The sequence below is a fragment of the Pimephales promelas genome, chromosome 22 (assembly GCF_988280905.1).
Source record: "Pimephales promelas chromosome 22, fPimPro1.hap1.1, whole genome shotgun sequence".
Classification (NCBI taxonomy): Eukaryota; Metazoa; Chordata; class Actinopteri; order Cypriniformes; family Leuciscidae; genus Pimephales; species Pimephales promelas.
In genome coordinates, this window is record NC_142790.1 from 7,088,640 (window position 1) to 7,105,949 (window position 17,310).

General features: G+C 38.2%; 1 protein-coding gene across 3 annotated transcripts in view; it reads right to left on the reverse strand.

Annotated features, from left to right (window-relative positions):
• The window catches only part of myo3a (myosin IIIA), a 148,626-nt gene that overhangs the window by 73,088 nt on the left and 58,228 nt on the right, over positions 1-17,310 (reverse strand). For all 3 annotated transcript variants that reach the window (XM_089125473.1, XM_089125471.1, XM_089125472.1), the window contains one exon: positions 630-706. In XM_089125473.1, the coding sequence (XP_088981599.1) occupies positions 630-706 (77 nt within the window). The remainder of the gene's footprint in view (positions 1-629; positions 707-17,310) is intronic.

The window sequence follows — 17,310 nt, forward strand, 5'->3', positions numbered from 1 at the left end:
GAAGTGTAATTATACATTTATGTACTGAGTAATTTTAAATAACTACATGTAGGTTTAGGGTTCGGATTGAGGTTTGGTTTATGGTAAGTTGTATGTAATTATGCATAATTTGTAGTTATTACTATAGTAACTGTAACATGTATGACAGACACTGTAAAATAAAGTACTACCAAAATGGCTTATTTATCCATTAAGCGCATTTCGTTTACATCTCTTTATTGATCTATAAAATTGCACAGTATAGAAAACAAGAAACTAGAGAATGGAATGCAGGTGGTCTTACCTCAAAATTAGAAACACAAATAGTGTGTAAGATTAATCCATGCAATTAGTCCAGAGATGAACCCAGAATGTTCACTGCAGATGTTTAGAAATCTAAAAGTGCACTAATGATAAATCTCTGTTTGTGTTTTGATTGTGTTGACACCTAGAACAAATTGAGGCACGTAAGCCTCTACCCTTGAGTCATATGGAAATGTAGGTTTTGAAACTCAAAACAACTTCAGAGCTGTGTTCTTCTTCCCCTATCACATATGGAAATCTTATGGAAAAAAACTAAGCAAACAAAAACATTTGCAGTCCACAAAGTCACCTCCATGCTTTGCAAACGACTTGCCAATGGGTCTCACCTCTGGAGCCATCCAGAAGGGTGTACCGACAGAAGTGTTCCTCCTCAGCCGGGTGTTTGTAAGCTGGGCAGATACTCCTAATGAGAGGAAGAAACACAAAACAAACAAGTTTTATGTAAGGTTATTATGTAAGATTTTATGGATGATTGCTGAATGTCTTGTCTGCAAGTACCTAATGGACGGACAATGAACTGGCTTTTAGCCAAGTGGCAATGGAAACAATTTGAATAGAGATCAAACAAGGTTAGAAACAAAAAATAATGTGTTGATCATAGTAACCTAACACTAACCCTCAAGCCTTGTGAAACAAAAGTCTTTATTTCACTGTAAGAGCAGCATGGGTCATATGAAGTATTAAAGACATGATAGAGAGTAAAGAGTAAATGAAGACAGAATTATAATTTTTGGGTGAACCATGCATTAAAAACTAGAGACATAATTAGATAAGAAGCTAAATAGAGTGGTGCAGGGATGACGTCACAGCCGAGAAGTCTAATTCGCCACTGGTTGCCTAGAGATTTTCCTATGAGGTTTTATAATGGGGTTTTTCAACTTATGACTAAAATAAGGTCAGTGGAAAACAACTGTCATGTGCATGTTGTTTTGGTTTAGTTCTAGTTCCTGTGCCTGTTTCCCTTGTTTTCTTGGTTACTGATTATGTTACACACGTTTTAGTTTCTGTTGAATAGTGTATTTAAGCCTTCAGTTCTTTGTTCGGTGTTAATTGTCGTCTTACTGATTGTGATCGTGTTATGTATTCTCCAGATCTCCTGAGTGTTCCTTGTTTCTCTACTCCTTCTACGTGCTCTTTATTACAACTGAACGTTTTGCTCTACAACTTCAATTACATACACCAATATCGAAAAAACACAATTTTTTTCTGTCCTTTTCTTTCATTTTAAAGTATGTTTCTAATAAGTAACTACATTTGGAATGTGAGTGTGTCCAGTTTATGTTGTAAAACAAAATGTCGAAATGTTGTCGCATTATGTCTACCAGAGGCAGTATTGTATTCATAAATTGAAAAACACCATTATAAAACCCATGGGAAAATCTCAAGGGAACCAGAGGCGAATTAGTCTTCCGGCTTTTGAAGTCATCCCTGCACAACTTGATTGTGTATGATAATAATTTTAGTTTTCACTGGACTAGTTTTACTAGACTGGAAAAGAATGGAAAGTAAACAATGGTGGTTGTGGAAAGGCAAAACAAAGATATTATGCTGCGGTCACATTAGTGAAACTTTGGCAAAATTTTGCAGGCAGAAAAAGGTCCATAATTGTCAATAGTGTAGCGATGTATGAAACAGCTCAAACAGAAATCACTTTCAAATCAAGCAGATTTAAAATCAATTATGTCATCATAATACTTACATATGAAATCTGGTCTTCCTTCTTATATCTATTTGCATTCTGAGTTGTGGCTAGTCTTTTCTATTTGCTTCTATTTAAATATCTACTGTATAGTCATCAACAGCTAAATGGCTAAACCATAGCCTAAAACCAACTTTGTCACAATCTGGTGACAAAATCTGAAAAACTTTCAAACAGTTTTATTGAGAATGAGGAGTTGACGTCATTTTACAGTGCCCCTCCCCTTTCCGCCATGTTGGTAGGATTCCCACGGCAAAACAGTATTGATTACGTGTGTTTTTAGCTCGGTAGTAGAGGGGTTTCTCGCAATACCGCACTGTTTTACCATGCCTGGAAGTAACTGCTGCGTTAAAAACTCCTCCAGTAACTCACACGATACATATGGAAAACATAGGAACAATGGAATTAAGTTTTTGGGGTTACGGAAATTGACACAGCAGGGAGAGTCTGATCTGACGAGGAGACGCCGGATTGCTGGGTTTGCTGATGCCTTTAGTATACGATTTTCACTGTTTACTGTGCCTTAACGAACATATGCCAACGTGTTGTTTGAGTGCCTTGTACATACTTTTTTGTTTCATTGAAATAAATGTTTGAAACAACTTGATATGGCTTTTAACAATATTTATTGAGAACTGAAATATATAGGCTATTTGGACAACATAAGTTTTTATGGACAACATAAGTAATAATAATAAAATAATAATACTGTTATTAGTGCAAAAGAACAAATATATTGATGCTGCTTCTCCAAATACAGCTGTTTTGCACTTTGTGTGAGTTTGTTCATGTAAGGTCCCTTTTCTTTCGCCTTTTCTTTTAGCATTGCTTTACTTTCTTCCTTTTTTTCTCGTATTCTTAGATCCGTCTCTGTCCTGCCAAAATAATAAATGTGCGAAAATTTAAGAGCTCTGGAATGTTTAGTCGCGTCTATGGGTTCTAAAGGCATTGCCCCTGGTAACCGATAGCGTCTCCTACCATCATGGCCGACCAGCTCAGACCCCGCCCAAATAGGCACGTGACTCCTCATTCTCAATATATACAAAAGTTACTTAAATAAAACAAATATAGGTAATCCAATTGCAGAGAGGCATAACAGAGTGTTTCACACACACACAAACAATACCAGACAATAACTGAATGGAAAGGAGAAACTTAAATACACAAGGTGATTGAACTCAAATGATGAACAGGTGATGACTCATTAATCAGAAAACATAGTAACAAAAACTGAGGTAACTGGAAAACGGGTAAACAATGAAAACCAAGGAAAACAGGTAACTGATAGAAACAAATAGAAAATGAAAATAAAATAAAAACAGTTCGACTGTGGGGGCTCTGGAGGTGGACGAAGAGCTTTAGAAGATCTGGAATCATCAGAGATGTCAGTCAGAGAAACCAGTTGGAGTGGATGGTGGAAGAATCCATGAATGAGTAGACAGTCAACGACAGTCCAGAGGACAGCGGGAGGTAGCCAGGACTAGGTTACTAGTGATGTCTTGAAAAAATCGATTCACCGATTCTGAATCGATTTTCATATTAACTTCTAAAGATCGATCCGTAGCTCAGAGAATCGATTTATTAATAGGTCTACATTTTCCCAAATTCCCCGTGAACTTTAACTTGCCGCGAGTGATCCCTATGTGCGCATTGAAAGCTTTCACTCAGCGCGCACATTGTTACGACAATGGACTTGGATTCATTAAACCGTTCGTTCAACGAACACGTTCAAAAAAGCAGATTCATTAAAATAGATGTAATGAAACAATTTCAAGGTGTTAATTATTTTTAACTTTGAGTTCCACTTAAGGCTCAGCTGAGCAGCAATGCGTCGCATGGGCAAATGGCATTGATTCAATGCGTGACTCACTGATATTATTTCTCCGCGGTTTCCTCGTGCTGTGGGATGCTGATCAGCGCTGCTGCTGACGCGCATTTATGGTAAATACCCGTAACGTGAACGTTAAAAGGATGATTCGACAACTATTTCGCGTTTCTTTGACACGGCACGGCAAGCTTTCCGCGAATACATATGACTTCAAAGACAGACGCAGGTAATCGCACGCTATGTCGATCTCTATCATTCACTGTCTGTGCGAAGCCTAGGCTACACATCACCACGATAAACAGTCTCGTTATCATTATGAACTTGTCTAACATTCAATACACATGCATGAAGTTCAAAACAAGAAGGGTATAGCCTTATAAAAAAACGTTAATATCACGGTTCCTGCGGTTACTTGCAATCCTCCTGCTGATATACCTCTGCGTCCTCTGTCGTCTACACCAGTGCAAGTTAGTGAAAGCAGTTGTATCAACACGGAAGGGGAATTGTTCTTTACAACAATCAATAGGCTACTACATTAATTTGCAGTTGAATGTCTATAATAAATTATTACAGGACTGTAGTTATGCAATATATTGATACTATTAATAATAGTATCAATATGTTGCATAACTACAGACCTGTAATTCAGGTAACAGCTGGGAAAAAATGCTTTTTTCAAAAACAAATACCTAAATCTCGAAGATCGGATCAGATCGAATCGGATCGAATCGAATAATGATAATCGATTCAAGATCTTGAGAATCGGAATCGAATCGATTCTTGAAATTTGAATCGAAACACAGCACTATAGGTTACCCCACAGAAAAACTGATGGAGTGATGAACCAAGGGGAAGTCTGATGGACTGAGAGACCCAATGGCATCGATGGACCCGGGGGGCTGAGGTGGAGTCCCGGCGACGAGTATTCGAGGTGGAGCCTGAGGGCCAGTGGGCCGAGGCGACTCCGTTGTGAGCGAGTACCCCGTGAAGCCTGAGGAATGGAGAAGTCTGACAGAGCCGTATAGGGGTGGCATTTGCTGGGCTTCTCAGCCTGCGGTGGGCTCTTGCTCCATCTCCACAGTGGGTGTGGACGCTGGGTCTGGCTCTGGGGTGGTGATGGATGGTTATTGAGGCTGGACGCTGGTGGTGGGATCCTAATCTACCTCACCCACTGTAAAAGAAGATCCTTCCACCCATAAGGCAAAGTTGATGTACTCAACCAGTGTCCAGCTAGAGCTTTCTCTTGGCATCACCATCCGGCTTTCGCCATTGAGTCCGACCCAGAACCCCAGAAGAGCGTGATGAAGGTGGCACAATGGAAGTTGCTCAGAAACACCTCCACGTACCCCCCAATGCCTTTACTGTTTTAAAAAAAACAACAACTTTGTAGCCCCTTAGGCCTGGTGAGAATTCCCCATCAGGGCTATATAGAGCCAATCTCCATTCTTGTGTGTTCACATACTTACCTAAAATTAACACTATTCATTTCCTTCAGGAAATGCAAATCTAATGTCACGTGTTCCGAGTACAAACTTCAGAAAAGTTTCCCTAGGAAATAAGATATTACGAATTGGATTTCTACTGAGATGAACCATGAACCATAACCACATTCAATTGAAATCTGTTAATCACAAAGAATCTGAAATGTCTAGATTAGAGTAGATTAAACGTCTCGTGCTGCTAAAATTAACTAGGTACACATGAATCATTTAGAATCTTCCTTCTATTTCTGATCCGATTATAGCTTTTGAATCACCAGCATTAAGTAAACAGCCCATTGTTGGCGATATCAAAAAGGATTCCTTACATTCACAAGACCCACGAACACATTAAATCCCCAACAAATACAACACATGGATTCACATATGCTGGGGGCTGAAAATGGACAGCAGACAATAGATGTACTGAATAACAACAGACAAAAACACACACACCCCCCCCCCCCCCCACTAAACAGTCTCCTGCGGCTATTCCCCTTTCTGCTACATTAGATCGGCATGGGGCCCCGGGGCCGGTCTTAATAATCATCAGAGATAACACTGCCAATTAGAATATTCATGACAAAGCCACCAAAGCGCCCTCCTCCATTCCCCCCTTCCTCTCTCTCTTTTTGTCTAATAATGCAGCTTTTTTTTGGTTCAGATGAGTCAGTGTGGGGGCTTTATCTGCTCAGCATAGCGTGAGCCCCTTCACACGGATAACGCATTAGCCCTGCGTGACTCTGAGCATGCTCTGAGACGTGGGCATGTGGAACCCCTGCATTCAGTCGCGGTCCGACAGCCACCCAATCGCTGTGGCTCTGTTTCTGACAGTGAGAGACAGATATCGCCCCCAGCCACATCTCTGGCCAAGCAATCGACGAATGCACTCTTTTTGGAAAAATTAGGTTAACGGTAAACTCAGCTACGTTCAAGAGGTTTTGAGAAGAAAGAGAATGTAACAAGATCAAATATCCTGTTTTCACAATAGGATATACACATGTTATAAACCTATTATAACATGGAGAGTTGCAACGTAGAGATTATAGTCTATTATAACATGGTTGCAATAGTTACAATGCTAAATGCTGATTGGTCAATATAGTGTTCTAACTATTCAGAGTTCAAAATAGCAATTGTAAAATTTACTTTGTAATATTTTAACAAGTAAATTTCACAAATAATTACAAAGAAACGGCAAGTGACATAATGAATTATAGTAACGGAAATTTTTGTAATAAATTTGTTTTACTTTGTTTTATCTGCACCGCAAAAATTTAAGTCGACATGAAATGAAAACTTGCCCTTGCTATTTTATAAATGAATATGATTGATTTTATTGTGAACAATTAATTTGTAAAATTTTTACAAAATAAAATTGACCTTGTAATGTTTAACCAAAACATTCCCTCCATTGGTACTGAACTTCTCCAATTATTTAGTCTACTTAAAGGTAGGGTAGGCAGTTTCAGAGAGGCTAGCAATAGCATTTGAATACATAACGTCCCACGTTCCCTTCAGAGCATCTCCAAAGCCACACCTCCTCCAAAACACATGAACACACAGCAGAGTCTGCAAAGCATCACGAGAGATGGAGTTGAATGACCTCATATCTCAAAGCACATAACCTTACATTAATAATGAATGTAAACAACAAAGCTCTGAGCTCTGCTGCAGATTAATTTTACAGTTGATAGTGCTAAGAATGCCAAGGAAATGTATAATTCTGAGGATGTGAACAGTTCAGAGTAGAACATCCCTTAATTACGGTAATTATGCCACGAGAACTAAGTTCTAAGTTCTTCTGAAATAAGTTTTTTTTCCTTGACTTCAATGCTATGATTGCACAAAACATTTTTGCTCCTGAGATTTCCTATATATATATATATATATATATATACATATACCTAAAATTATTAGGAACACCACACTAATACTGTGTTTGACCCTCTTTCGCCTTCAGAACAGCCTTAATTCAACGTGGGATTGATTCAACAAGGTGCTGAAAGCATTCTTTAGAAATATTGGTCCATATTGATAGGATAGCATCTTGCAGTTAATGGAAATTTGTGGGAGGCACATCAGGGCACTTGAGATCTGTTGACTGTGGGGGCCATTTTAGTACCAGCCCATTCTCACTCCCAAGGCGTCACCTAACTTGGGAAGCATTTGGACATGCTTCAATATCTGACGCTTTAGGCGCCCTTTAGCGTCAGTTAGATGACGCCCTAGGATCGCGTGTACCCTACCCCCACCCCACACCTAAACCTAACCGCGTCCTCTAACTGACGCTTTCCTTTAGCGTCAGTTAGATGACGCCGTAGGATCGCGTCATGTAAGTGACGCTAAAGGGCGCCTAAAACGTCAAATATTGAAGCATGGTCAAAGGTGACGCCTTGGGGTGAGAATGCGTTGTTAGTACAGTGAACTGATTGTCATGTTCAAGAAATCAATTTGAAATGATTCAAGCTTTGTGACATGCTACATTATCCTGCTGGAAGTACTGTAGCCATCAAAGGATGGGTACATGGTGGCCATAAAGGGATGGACATGGTCAGAAACAATGCTCAGGTAGGCCGTGACATTTAAACGATGCCCAATTGGCATTAAGGGGCCTAAAGTGTGCCAAGAAAACATCCCCCACACCATTACACCACCACCACCAGCCTGCACAGTGGTAACAAGGCAGGATGGATCCATGTTGTCAATAGCCGCGTTTCCACTGCCGGGCCAGGGCCGGGCCGTGCTAGTGCGTGCCAGGGCCAGTCGCGTTTCCACTGTCACTTCCGGGGCTTGATCGGGGCTTCCTCAGGGCCAACGGCCAGGATTTCTGGCCCGTCGAATACCTTGGGCCAGAGGGGGCCAGCTCGGGCTAGAGGCGTGCTCAAGGTAAAAGGCGGAGTTTATCGGTGTTATGGAACGTTATGATCTGAAGCAAGATGCACATAGTGCATACCATGTCCATGTTTAACCGATTAACCGTTTAAAATTGCATAACATTTTAATTTGAACTTTAGGCCTATGCCAAATGCTGCGCAACAATATATAGGCTATATATAGCTACATATCGACGAATTTTCAGATATTTGTTTGATTTTTTTGCCCCTTAAACATTTAAAATATTTGACAAATTAATATGAAAAAAATATATATTTTACTGGTTTTCTGAGGCCAAATTAGAACCTGGAAATGATTATTTCCCCGCAGTGCTGAATGAGAAGAGCCGTAACCACAGCCTACAGAAAGGGGATTTATGGGTGATTTATAGGCTATAATAAATGTGTCTGATAATAAAATAATATAAAATAACGAGGCATTAATTGTTTATTAATAAACTATTGTTTTCTAAATGATTTTCGGCTAAAAACATATCTCCATCTCCGGATGCACATTTAGAGAGAAATTAAGCTACATAAACATAGAAGATATTGGCTTTCGATTCGAATTTGTTCGTTTTAAATTGGACATTTAAAGCTTTAATCTACAAAGGATATAACCCCTGTAGACTAAAGCTTTAAATGTCCAATTTAAAACGAACAAATTCGAATGCGGTGGCTGTTTCAGGTCTCACGCTTCAGTTCACGGAGATCATGAAGCGCGCCTTGATTAATTGTTAAAGCACAACGTTTTCTTGTTATAAATAAATTTATTTGCGAATAATGTATTATTATTTTCTGTATGACCAGAAATGAAAGAGTATTTTAAGTTGTTTCCACTGAAAGAAATGCAATGAAACTGTTCACATGGGCGTCTCGCAGCCATCAGTGCATGCTCCACACACACTGGATATGCGCTGATATTTGTCAAAAATATTGTGTTTATTTGTGCTCTGTTCCTTTTTTGGATAAAGGCGTCTTCTACATATGCAGCCTAATAAAATGTTACAATAATGATGATGATGGTTATTATTATTATTATTATTTGCAGACACGGAGTTTTTGTGAAATGGACGTTTTGCTTATTTTCAATTGGCAATTTCAGTTTGAAGGGTGATGGAAATGGGGCTTTAACTGCTCCGTACTTGCTGCGTTTTATTTCTATAAATTAATTTCGTTTCAAATGGGGTCCAATCAGTTATTAAAGGTGTTAAAAATTTACTCTGTATCTCGAGGTTGCGGCGCGCACACTATGCACCGAGTATTAACCGATGGGCCTCGGTTAACGATTAAAGAATAACTTGAAAACGTGCCCGCAGCCCTACTTGTTATATCGCGCAAAAAATCGCTGCTTGAAATGGAGAATCGCCTGTACTGGTCTCGGGACACTATTGCAGCCACTACGGCAGTTGAGTTAATATACGTGCTATCTTCCTAATTTAAAAAAATAAATTAATTCATAATACCCGCTGAAATGGGTTGGGTTTTATGACGTTTGATCCTGAAAGGCGTGTTAGGGGTGGGGTCTGGGGCAGCGCTGTGGGGCTACTGGCCCGGCAGTGGAAACGCAAGCCCGGTGCTTGAGGCCCGAGGCCACTAGCTCGGCCCGGCTCGCTGTTAGCTCTGGCCCAGCCCTAGCCCGGCAGTGGAAACGCGGCTAGTCTGTTTATATGCCAAATTCTGACTCCACCATCTGAATGTCTCAACAGAAATTGAGACTCATCAGACAGGCAACATTTTCCCAGTCTTCAACTGTCCAACTTTGGTGAGCTCTTGCAAATTGTAGACTCTTTTTACTATTTGTAGTGGAGATGAGTGGTACCCGGTGGGGTCTTCTGCTGTTGTAGCCCATCTACCTCAAGGTTGTGTGTGTTGTGGCTTCACAAATGCTTTGCAGGATACCTTGGTTGTAACGAGTGGTTATTTCAGTCAAAGTTGCTCTTGAAACAGTCGGCCCATTCTCCTCTGACCTCTAGCATCAACAAGGCATTTTCGCCCACAGGACTGCCGTATACTGGATGTTTTTCCATTTTCACACCATTCTCTGTAAACCATAGAAATGGTTGTTCGTGGAAAAACGCTCAAAATAGCTTAAATCACCTTTCTTTCCCATTCTGACATTCAGTTTGGAGTTCAGGAGATTGTCTTGACCAGGACCACACCCCTAAATACATAGAAACAACTGCCATTTGATTGGTTGATTACATAATTGCATAAATGAGAAATTGAACAGGTGTTCCTAATAATCATTTAGGTGTGAAGAGAGTTTCAAACAGTATAACAAAAAGAGTTTATGAAAAATGTTGCCTGCCCTTGAAACCTGGCCTTTTGCTCACAATTGACTGTAAACTCTCATTCAAAACTGTCTCCACTCAATAAACAACCAATGGACAGAACCAAGTCCTGCCCTACTTCTTTATTTTCAATAATTTGAGCAATATGAAAGAAAGAAATTGGTCGCTACATGTTTCTCATTGTGACTTAAATGATCTTTTATCTCTCCTTTTCTGTAAAAAAAAAAATGCATAAAAATATGGTTTACAGTGAGGCACTTGCCATGTAAGTGAATGGGTTTCACGATTTGGTCTCGTCTCTGTCACGTTTTGGTTTTGTTCATGTCATGTGATTCCCTGTTTGTCCTGTGATCCTGTCATGTGTCTTGTCATTGGTTAATCGTCTGTTCATTGTTCACAGGTGTCCCTTGTCCCTGTCATTATTTAAGCCCTAATGTTTGCCATGTGTCTTGGTTAAGTATTGTTTCCTGTGATCCTCTGTTGTGTAAGTCTATGTCCACGGTTTTGTGTTTCATGCCAAAAAAGGCCCTCAAGGATGTTCTGTATTATGAATATAGTCATAGCTGAAGTGGTTTAACACTGCAAGCCGAGCAACATTTAACGTGACTATATTCAAAACATAACACCACCTCTTGTACCTTTTTGCTGAATTAGCCATATTGAAAGGTTTTTTCACCCCTTGATAATAAGCTAACAAGCATGCTGACAATATAATAAATCAAAGTAAATAAATCTGAAATAAATCTGGTAAATGGAAGATTATGTATTTTATACCATATTTTTAAGTGCAGATGAGTGCAAAGTCCGAAATGAAGGCGGTGTACATGATTTGGTTATTTAGCTTAAATAAATGATACACAAATTGTGAATGATTTGTTTATCTCATGACATCAACCACTCCATGGTTTGATAATCATGACTTTCTTTCCTGCCAACTACACAATTATATTTTTTGTGGTGCAATCTATTCTTTATGGCCATTCAAACGTAGCAGTGTATTCATTTTAGCAGGAAACATATTAATCTCATTTTGCAAATGTGTATTTCCCCTGTCTGCTAACATTTTTATGCTTTATTTACTTACAGCTCAAAACAGTGACTAATGAAGGACTGTGTGATTTTGTATGGTGCCATCATTTTTATAAAACACTGTGAGGGAGAATATGCCATCAATATTTTTTGTCCAAAAGAAAGGATGTCAATTTTAAATAATTATATCTGTTAAAAGTGTATTTTGTCAACCTTCAGAAGTACATTCACATATATGGTCTCAACTAAAATCTAGAAATGTAAGATTTTCCATAAGGCCTTTAAAGTGTTACAGACCTTTCAAAAACATTTCATTGAGTCATGCACTAATGCCACATTACCCTTTTGCATTTATGTGGTTGCATTAACACTAATCAGCCCCTCTGCATGCCCTGCTTATGTAAATGCTTCATGTTAAATTACGCAGATTTGAAAACCATATATTTAGAAAGAAATGGCTTAGAGGGGATGTCAAAACGGAGGATTTTTACATTGAAAAACTAGAGAAAAAATACATATAAAAATAATACTTAAAAGTGTGTTTCTGATTACTTGAATTTTGGATGCAACCATCATAAAGTAAGTCAGAAATACTGACCTTTAGGCCATTGGACAAACTCCACATGCCCTTAACTGCAGGAAGCGACCGTCATTCAGTGATGTGTTCATGGTTGGCAATTTTTTGCCATGTATTATATTTAAAAATGCCTTGTCCCATAATAAGCTTTCATTGTAAAAGCATTGCTGTGTAAGCACTATTTTTTATGCAACTTTGTTTAGCATGTACTGTATATGTTAGTTTTTTTGACGCTCAAACTGACTGTAGCTATTGATTTGTATTATATGAATCACCAATGATTTACATTACATTTCTACTGAAAAAAAAAGGGTTGGTAAATTAACAGTAATTAGTAATATTGATTAATAATCAATATCTAACCTAATGGAAAATTTATTTATATATATTGTACACATTATTTCATCTGCAACAACGTTGAGAACTTTTATAAACTTCGAAATGCATCATTATGCAAACATCTCCACAAAGACCCACAACTGGCAGATCAATGAGCTACTACTGTACATTTCTCTCCAACAGGGAATTAAATGATTGACAAGGCAATTTAAACGGTGACATGATGCACATAAAAAATAGTGATCAGTTTAAGACACAATTATGAAGTATATAGTAGTATATACCAAGGCTTGTCTATTCTGCTAAACACCTTTTCTTAAAAAAAAAAAAGAGTTTATTCTTTTAGGGTGTAGTATGAGGTAAACTGTGACGCGGCAACTCACTATGTGCAGATGGACTGCTATTGGTCAAATTTCTGTGATGTCACTGAGGAGTTCAGTCTCTGTCCTTGACAAACTCTAATAGAAAGCTCATCCTGCTGACAGCAACTTTGCTGCCGCAGTTTGGAGATTCTTGCATGACTCATCACTCTATCACACTCTGGCTTTTCTGTCTTTCTGTCTCCACAGCACTCACTCTCTCTATCCATATACCCATCCCCCAACCCCTCCCTAAAAAGAGGAGGATGTCCCGTTATCTCCCGCATCCCTCGGATGCAGTCGACTAATTATGGGCTTTATGTGCCTCTGCTCTGGGACTGATACGCGTAGGAGGTTGCTTTGGGAGGGGAGGGGGGTAAATATCTCCTCTCAGGGGCTAAATGCGCCAAGAGAATAATATAAGAAGAGATTACATTTAAAGTGGATTTTAGGCTGGAAATTAACAGTGAAGGGGGTGAAGGGAATATGTGGAGCGTAGCAAACGCTAGCCTGTGCGACATCACAAAAGCCTACGATTGGCTGTTTATTCAGAGGAAAGGCCTTTTCTGGCTTTCTAAAGGTTTATAAGCTCTCACATATGGCTATTCAGGCAGAGTCTCTTAAAAATGCTTCACTTACAGCCTCATAAAAAAAGGCCACACGTTTCCCCAGCGTAATGAAAAGAGGCATTAGGGAATGGTCTGTTTCACTCTTGTATTTTTGTTTGGGATTCAATAGCTGGTTTTATTTGGAACAAGCTTCATTTTCGAGAAAGTGTAATCGATTAATTTGTATGTATTTTAAGCACCCTTAAACGAAAGCAACAGAACCCTCAGTTAGTCGATAATATCATATTGACGAAACAGATTTGACAAACGCTCCAGTGTGTATTTGTGTTTTCGTTCTGAATAATGACAAATGTTTCTATTTGCAACATGCTTTTGCAATGGTAAGCAATGTAGCCAATCACAGACATGTTTGTTGATCTCTTGAACACAGTGGCCAATCATGTGTGTTTATTTTAGTCAGAATCGCCAGAGTTTTTGTTCAGTGCTGAGTTCTGCATGCTCTCTTATCCTCTCATTAACAAAGTGTAGACACAATCTAAGTAAGAGATTCATTGTGCAGTGTAGACAACTTTTTGAGATTGTGATAAACTCAGATGAGGGACTTTTTAGCAATTATAAAGGTAAAAAAAAAAAAATCTGTAAAAAAAAAAAAAATCTGTAAAAAAAAAAAAATCTAGCATTTCGAGATTAAAGTCGAAATGTTTCGAGATTAAAGTCGAAATGTTTCGAGATTAAAGTCGAAATGTTTCGAGATTAAAGTCGAAATGTTTCGAGATTAAAGTCGAAATGTTTCGAGATTAAAGTCGAAATGTTTCGAGATTAAAGTCGAAATGTTTCGAGATTAAAGTCGAAACATTGTGCATTCATAACAGTGCGCGTCCACTGGCTCAGAGCGCGCGTGTGTGTGTGTGTGTGAAGTCGAAATGCCATGGATAAACCCAAAATAGTAGCTTTTTACTTTTATCTGGGCTTTCAACAAAATTCTACACACGTCACATGTGCTAGTGGCAGTGTTTCTGAGGTGTTTTCGTGCTCGTCTAGTCAACACTATCTGGGTCGAGAACACAACAGTAACTGTTCGGTCTCCCTCTTCAACGTAAATACGCTCTGGATACATTTTAAGTGCATCATTCTGTATCCAATCATTTGGCTGGATCCTGTGATTTCCTAAGATTTAATAACCACTTATGGTTGAGGAGAGATTCTGATATGATTGTAAAGCACTTTGAGTGTAGGCATATATGAAAGCGCTATATAAATGCCCTATTCATTCATTCATTCATAAAGCTGGATTTCTCCATCCAGTCTGAAAAGTGTTTTCCGTGTTGGTTTTCCTATAGGCTAAAGTCTATTCCGGCGCATTATATTTTATAACGATAAAGTAAGATAAGTAATTCAGATAAAAGTAAAAAGCTACTATTTTGTGTTTATCCATGGCAGTTTGACTTTACACACACACACGCGCGCACGCTCTGAGCCAGTGGACGCGCACTGTTATGAATGCACAATGTTTCGACTTTAATCTCGAAACATTTCGACTTTAATCTCGAAACATTTCGACTTTAATCTCGAAACATTCCGACTTTAATCTCGAAACATTTCGACTTTAATCTCGAAACATTTCGACTTTAATCTCGAAACATTTCGACTTTAATCTCGAAATGCTAGATTTTTTTTTTTTTTTACAGATTTTTTTTTTTACAGATTTTTTTTTTTTTTTTTACAGATTTATTATTTTTTTTACAGATTTTTTTTTTAGGTTGCGGTTCAGGGCTTCCGTACTTTCCCGCCAGCCTAAGTGGCAAAAGATCTACTGCGTGACTGGATTTAATAGGGAAACTGCGAAAATACGACTAAAACGAACAATTTTATCAATTTAAACTAAATCTTGGACTCAATATAGTGTTCCTTACAACTTACTAAATATCCAGTGATGAATGGATATTGACATGCAGCCAGGAATCGTGTTGCCTGACATTTATGTTTGCCTGATTTCGACACCGGGGAAATAAAAGCAATATAGACCTAAACATGAAGCAAATTTGCCTGTGAACGCTTTATATAAATACAATATAGGTAGTCCTAATTCCAGGTGATCACTTATATCAGTGTTATATATAGCCTATATTATCATATCGTCCAGCCCTAAAACTTTATAGGTTTTTTTTTTTTTTTTTTTTGGTCAGTGTTTATAAAAAACATCAAATAATGCAGAATATGCAATGATACATATTTAATTAATGAGTTGTTAATATATATATAACAATACAAAATATATGGGTATGGTTTTACACCTAAATTAAGCATATTGACACAGAATGATAACTGCAAATCCACCTTTCGCTGACTGGAGTCCATTTGTTTCTGTGAATTTCAGCGATCCATTTGCTCCTCTTTCTATAGCAGTCTCTAAAAATATACCTCTTATTTTTTGTCAAATCTAGTTGTACAGTCAATCGCAAAGCTCTTTCCCACTTTATATGTGTTGTGTTTGTTTTTCGCGGCATTCACGCTGAAAACAAATACAGCCGCTATCAGTCTTTTTGCCACTCACTGTGAGTAACTGCAGGCACTCCGGTCGAAGGTGACGCCACGCGCATACCCTCTAGCCTATAATTTCATGCTGCTAGGAGGACCAATGGCCACTTACACGCAGCAGTTTCGAGAGCGACGACATCCACATATAATTGCGTTATTCACTCATAAAATTCCAATGATTGAAATAGTAATAACTAGGGCTGGGTAATAAATATCGATTTCTCGATATTAATCGATTCTCATTTTTACGAACCGATATTGATTCTTAAATCTCAAGAATCGATTAGTCATCCTGTTTCATTTGAATGAATGGAACATTGTATCGCGGCTGCGCGCATCCAAAAAAATCGCAATAATCTTTGTCCTTTGTTACTATTGATATGAAACAAAGTCTCAATTTTCAAATTACGTCCATTTTCTTTAGAAATTCAAAAACATAAATAGAGTTTTGCCGTTTTGGCGCTGTGGCGTGAGATCGCTCTGGCGCAGCTCAAGAGAAGCAGCAGCGCTGATCTCTCTTCCGGCTTAATAATACCAGTCACAGCGCGAAATAAACATGAATGAGCATCTGAAAGTGTGTTAAAAGATAGAGTACAACTTATCGAAATCCGTAACATGTCACATTGATTCGCTCAATCAGCGTTTCAACCGTGGAAAACGTCAGGTAAACAGCTTGTAATCAATGTCATGTATCGTCATATTTACCTCAGAAAACCCACATAAACTCGTTAGTCCACACTCGTTAGTGTTCTTCAATGTTTAATGCATATTTGAATAAATCTGGCAAGTTTTTATGACAGCCACCATTTAAATGTTTATATTTCATATAATCTTCTTATTATAAAAATAAATAAAAGTGTAATTTAAGTGTTTGTATAGCTACAAAACAGTTAATTATTACCTTCATATTAGGCTAATGAAGCCTAGTAGGCTACAACTAGACTCCCATAGTTTACAGCATTTAAGAGATTTGATTCCCTTGATAAAAATTGCCATTTATTGTAACTGATATCCAAAATAATTGATATTTAATCGAATCGAATCGTAATCGAAATCGAATCGAATTGCAAGCTTGTGAAATTGTGAAATTTGTCTCAATACCCAGCCCTAGTAATAACCATAGCAAGAGACTCAAATATGTCAAAATAGATACACATTAAGTAATCTTATTGCAGAATAATAGATTAATAGAAAAAATATTACAATTTTCATATTTCATATTTTTGAAATCCTATTCCAACTATTTGTAAAAGCAATGACTTCTAAATAATCTTGTAAATGTCTCACTGTACTTTGCTATTCTTGTCATGGTGGAGTCATTGCTTATATATGCACTTTACTACAGAACTCTGACTCATTCCTCGAACCTGAGTCCTGTATGATTCCAGCCAAATCATGCATCTCTATCGAAGAGAGCTTCA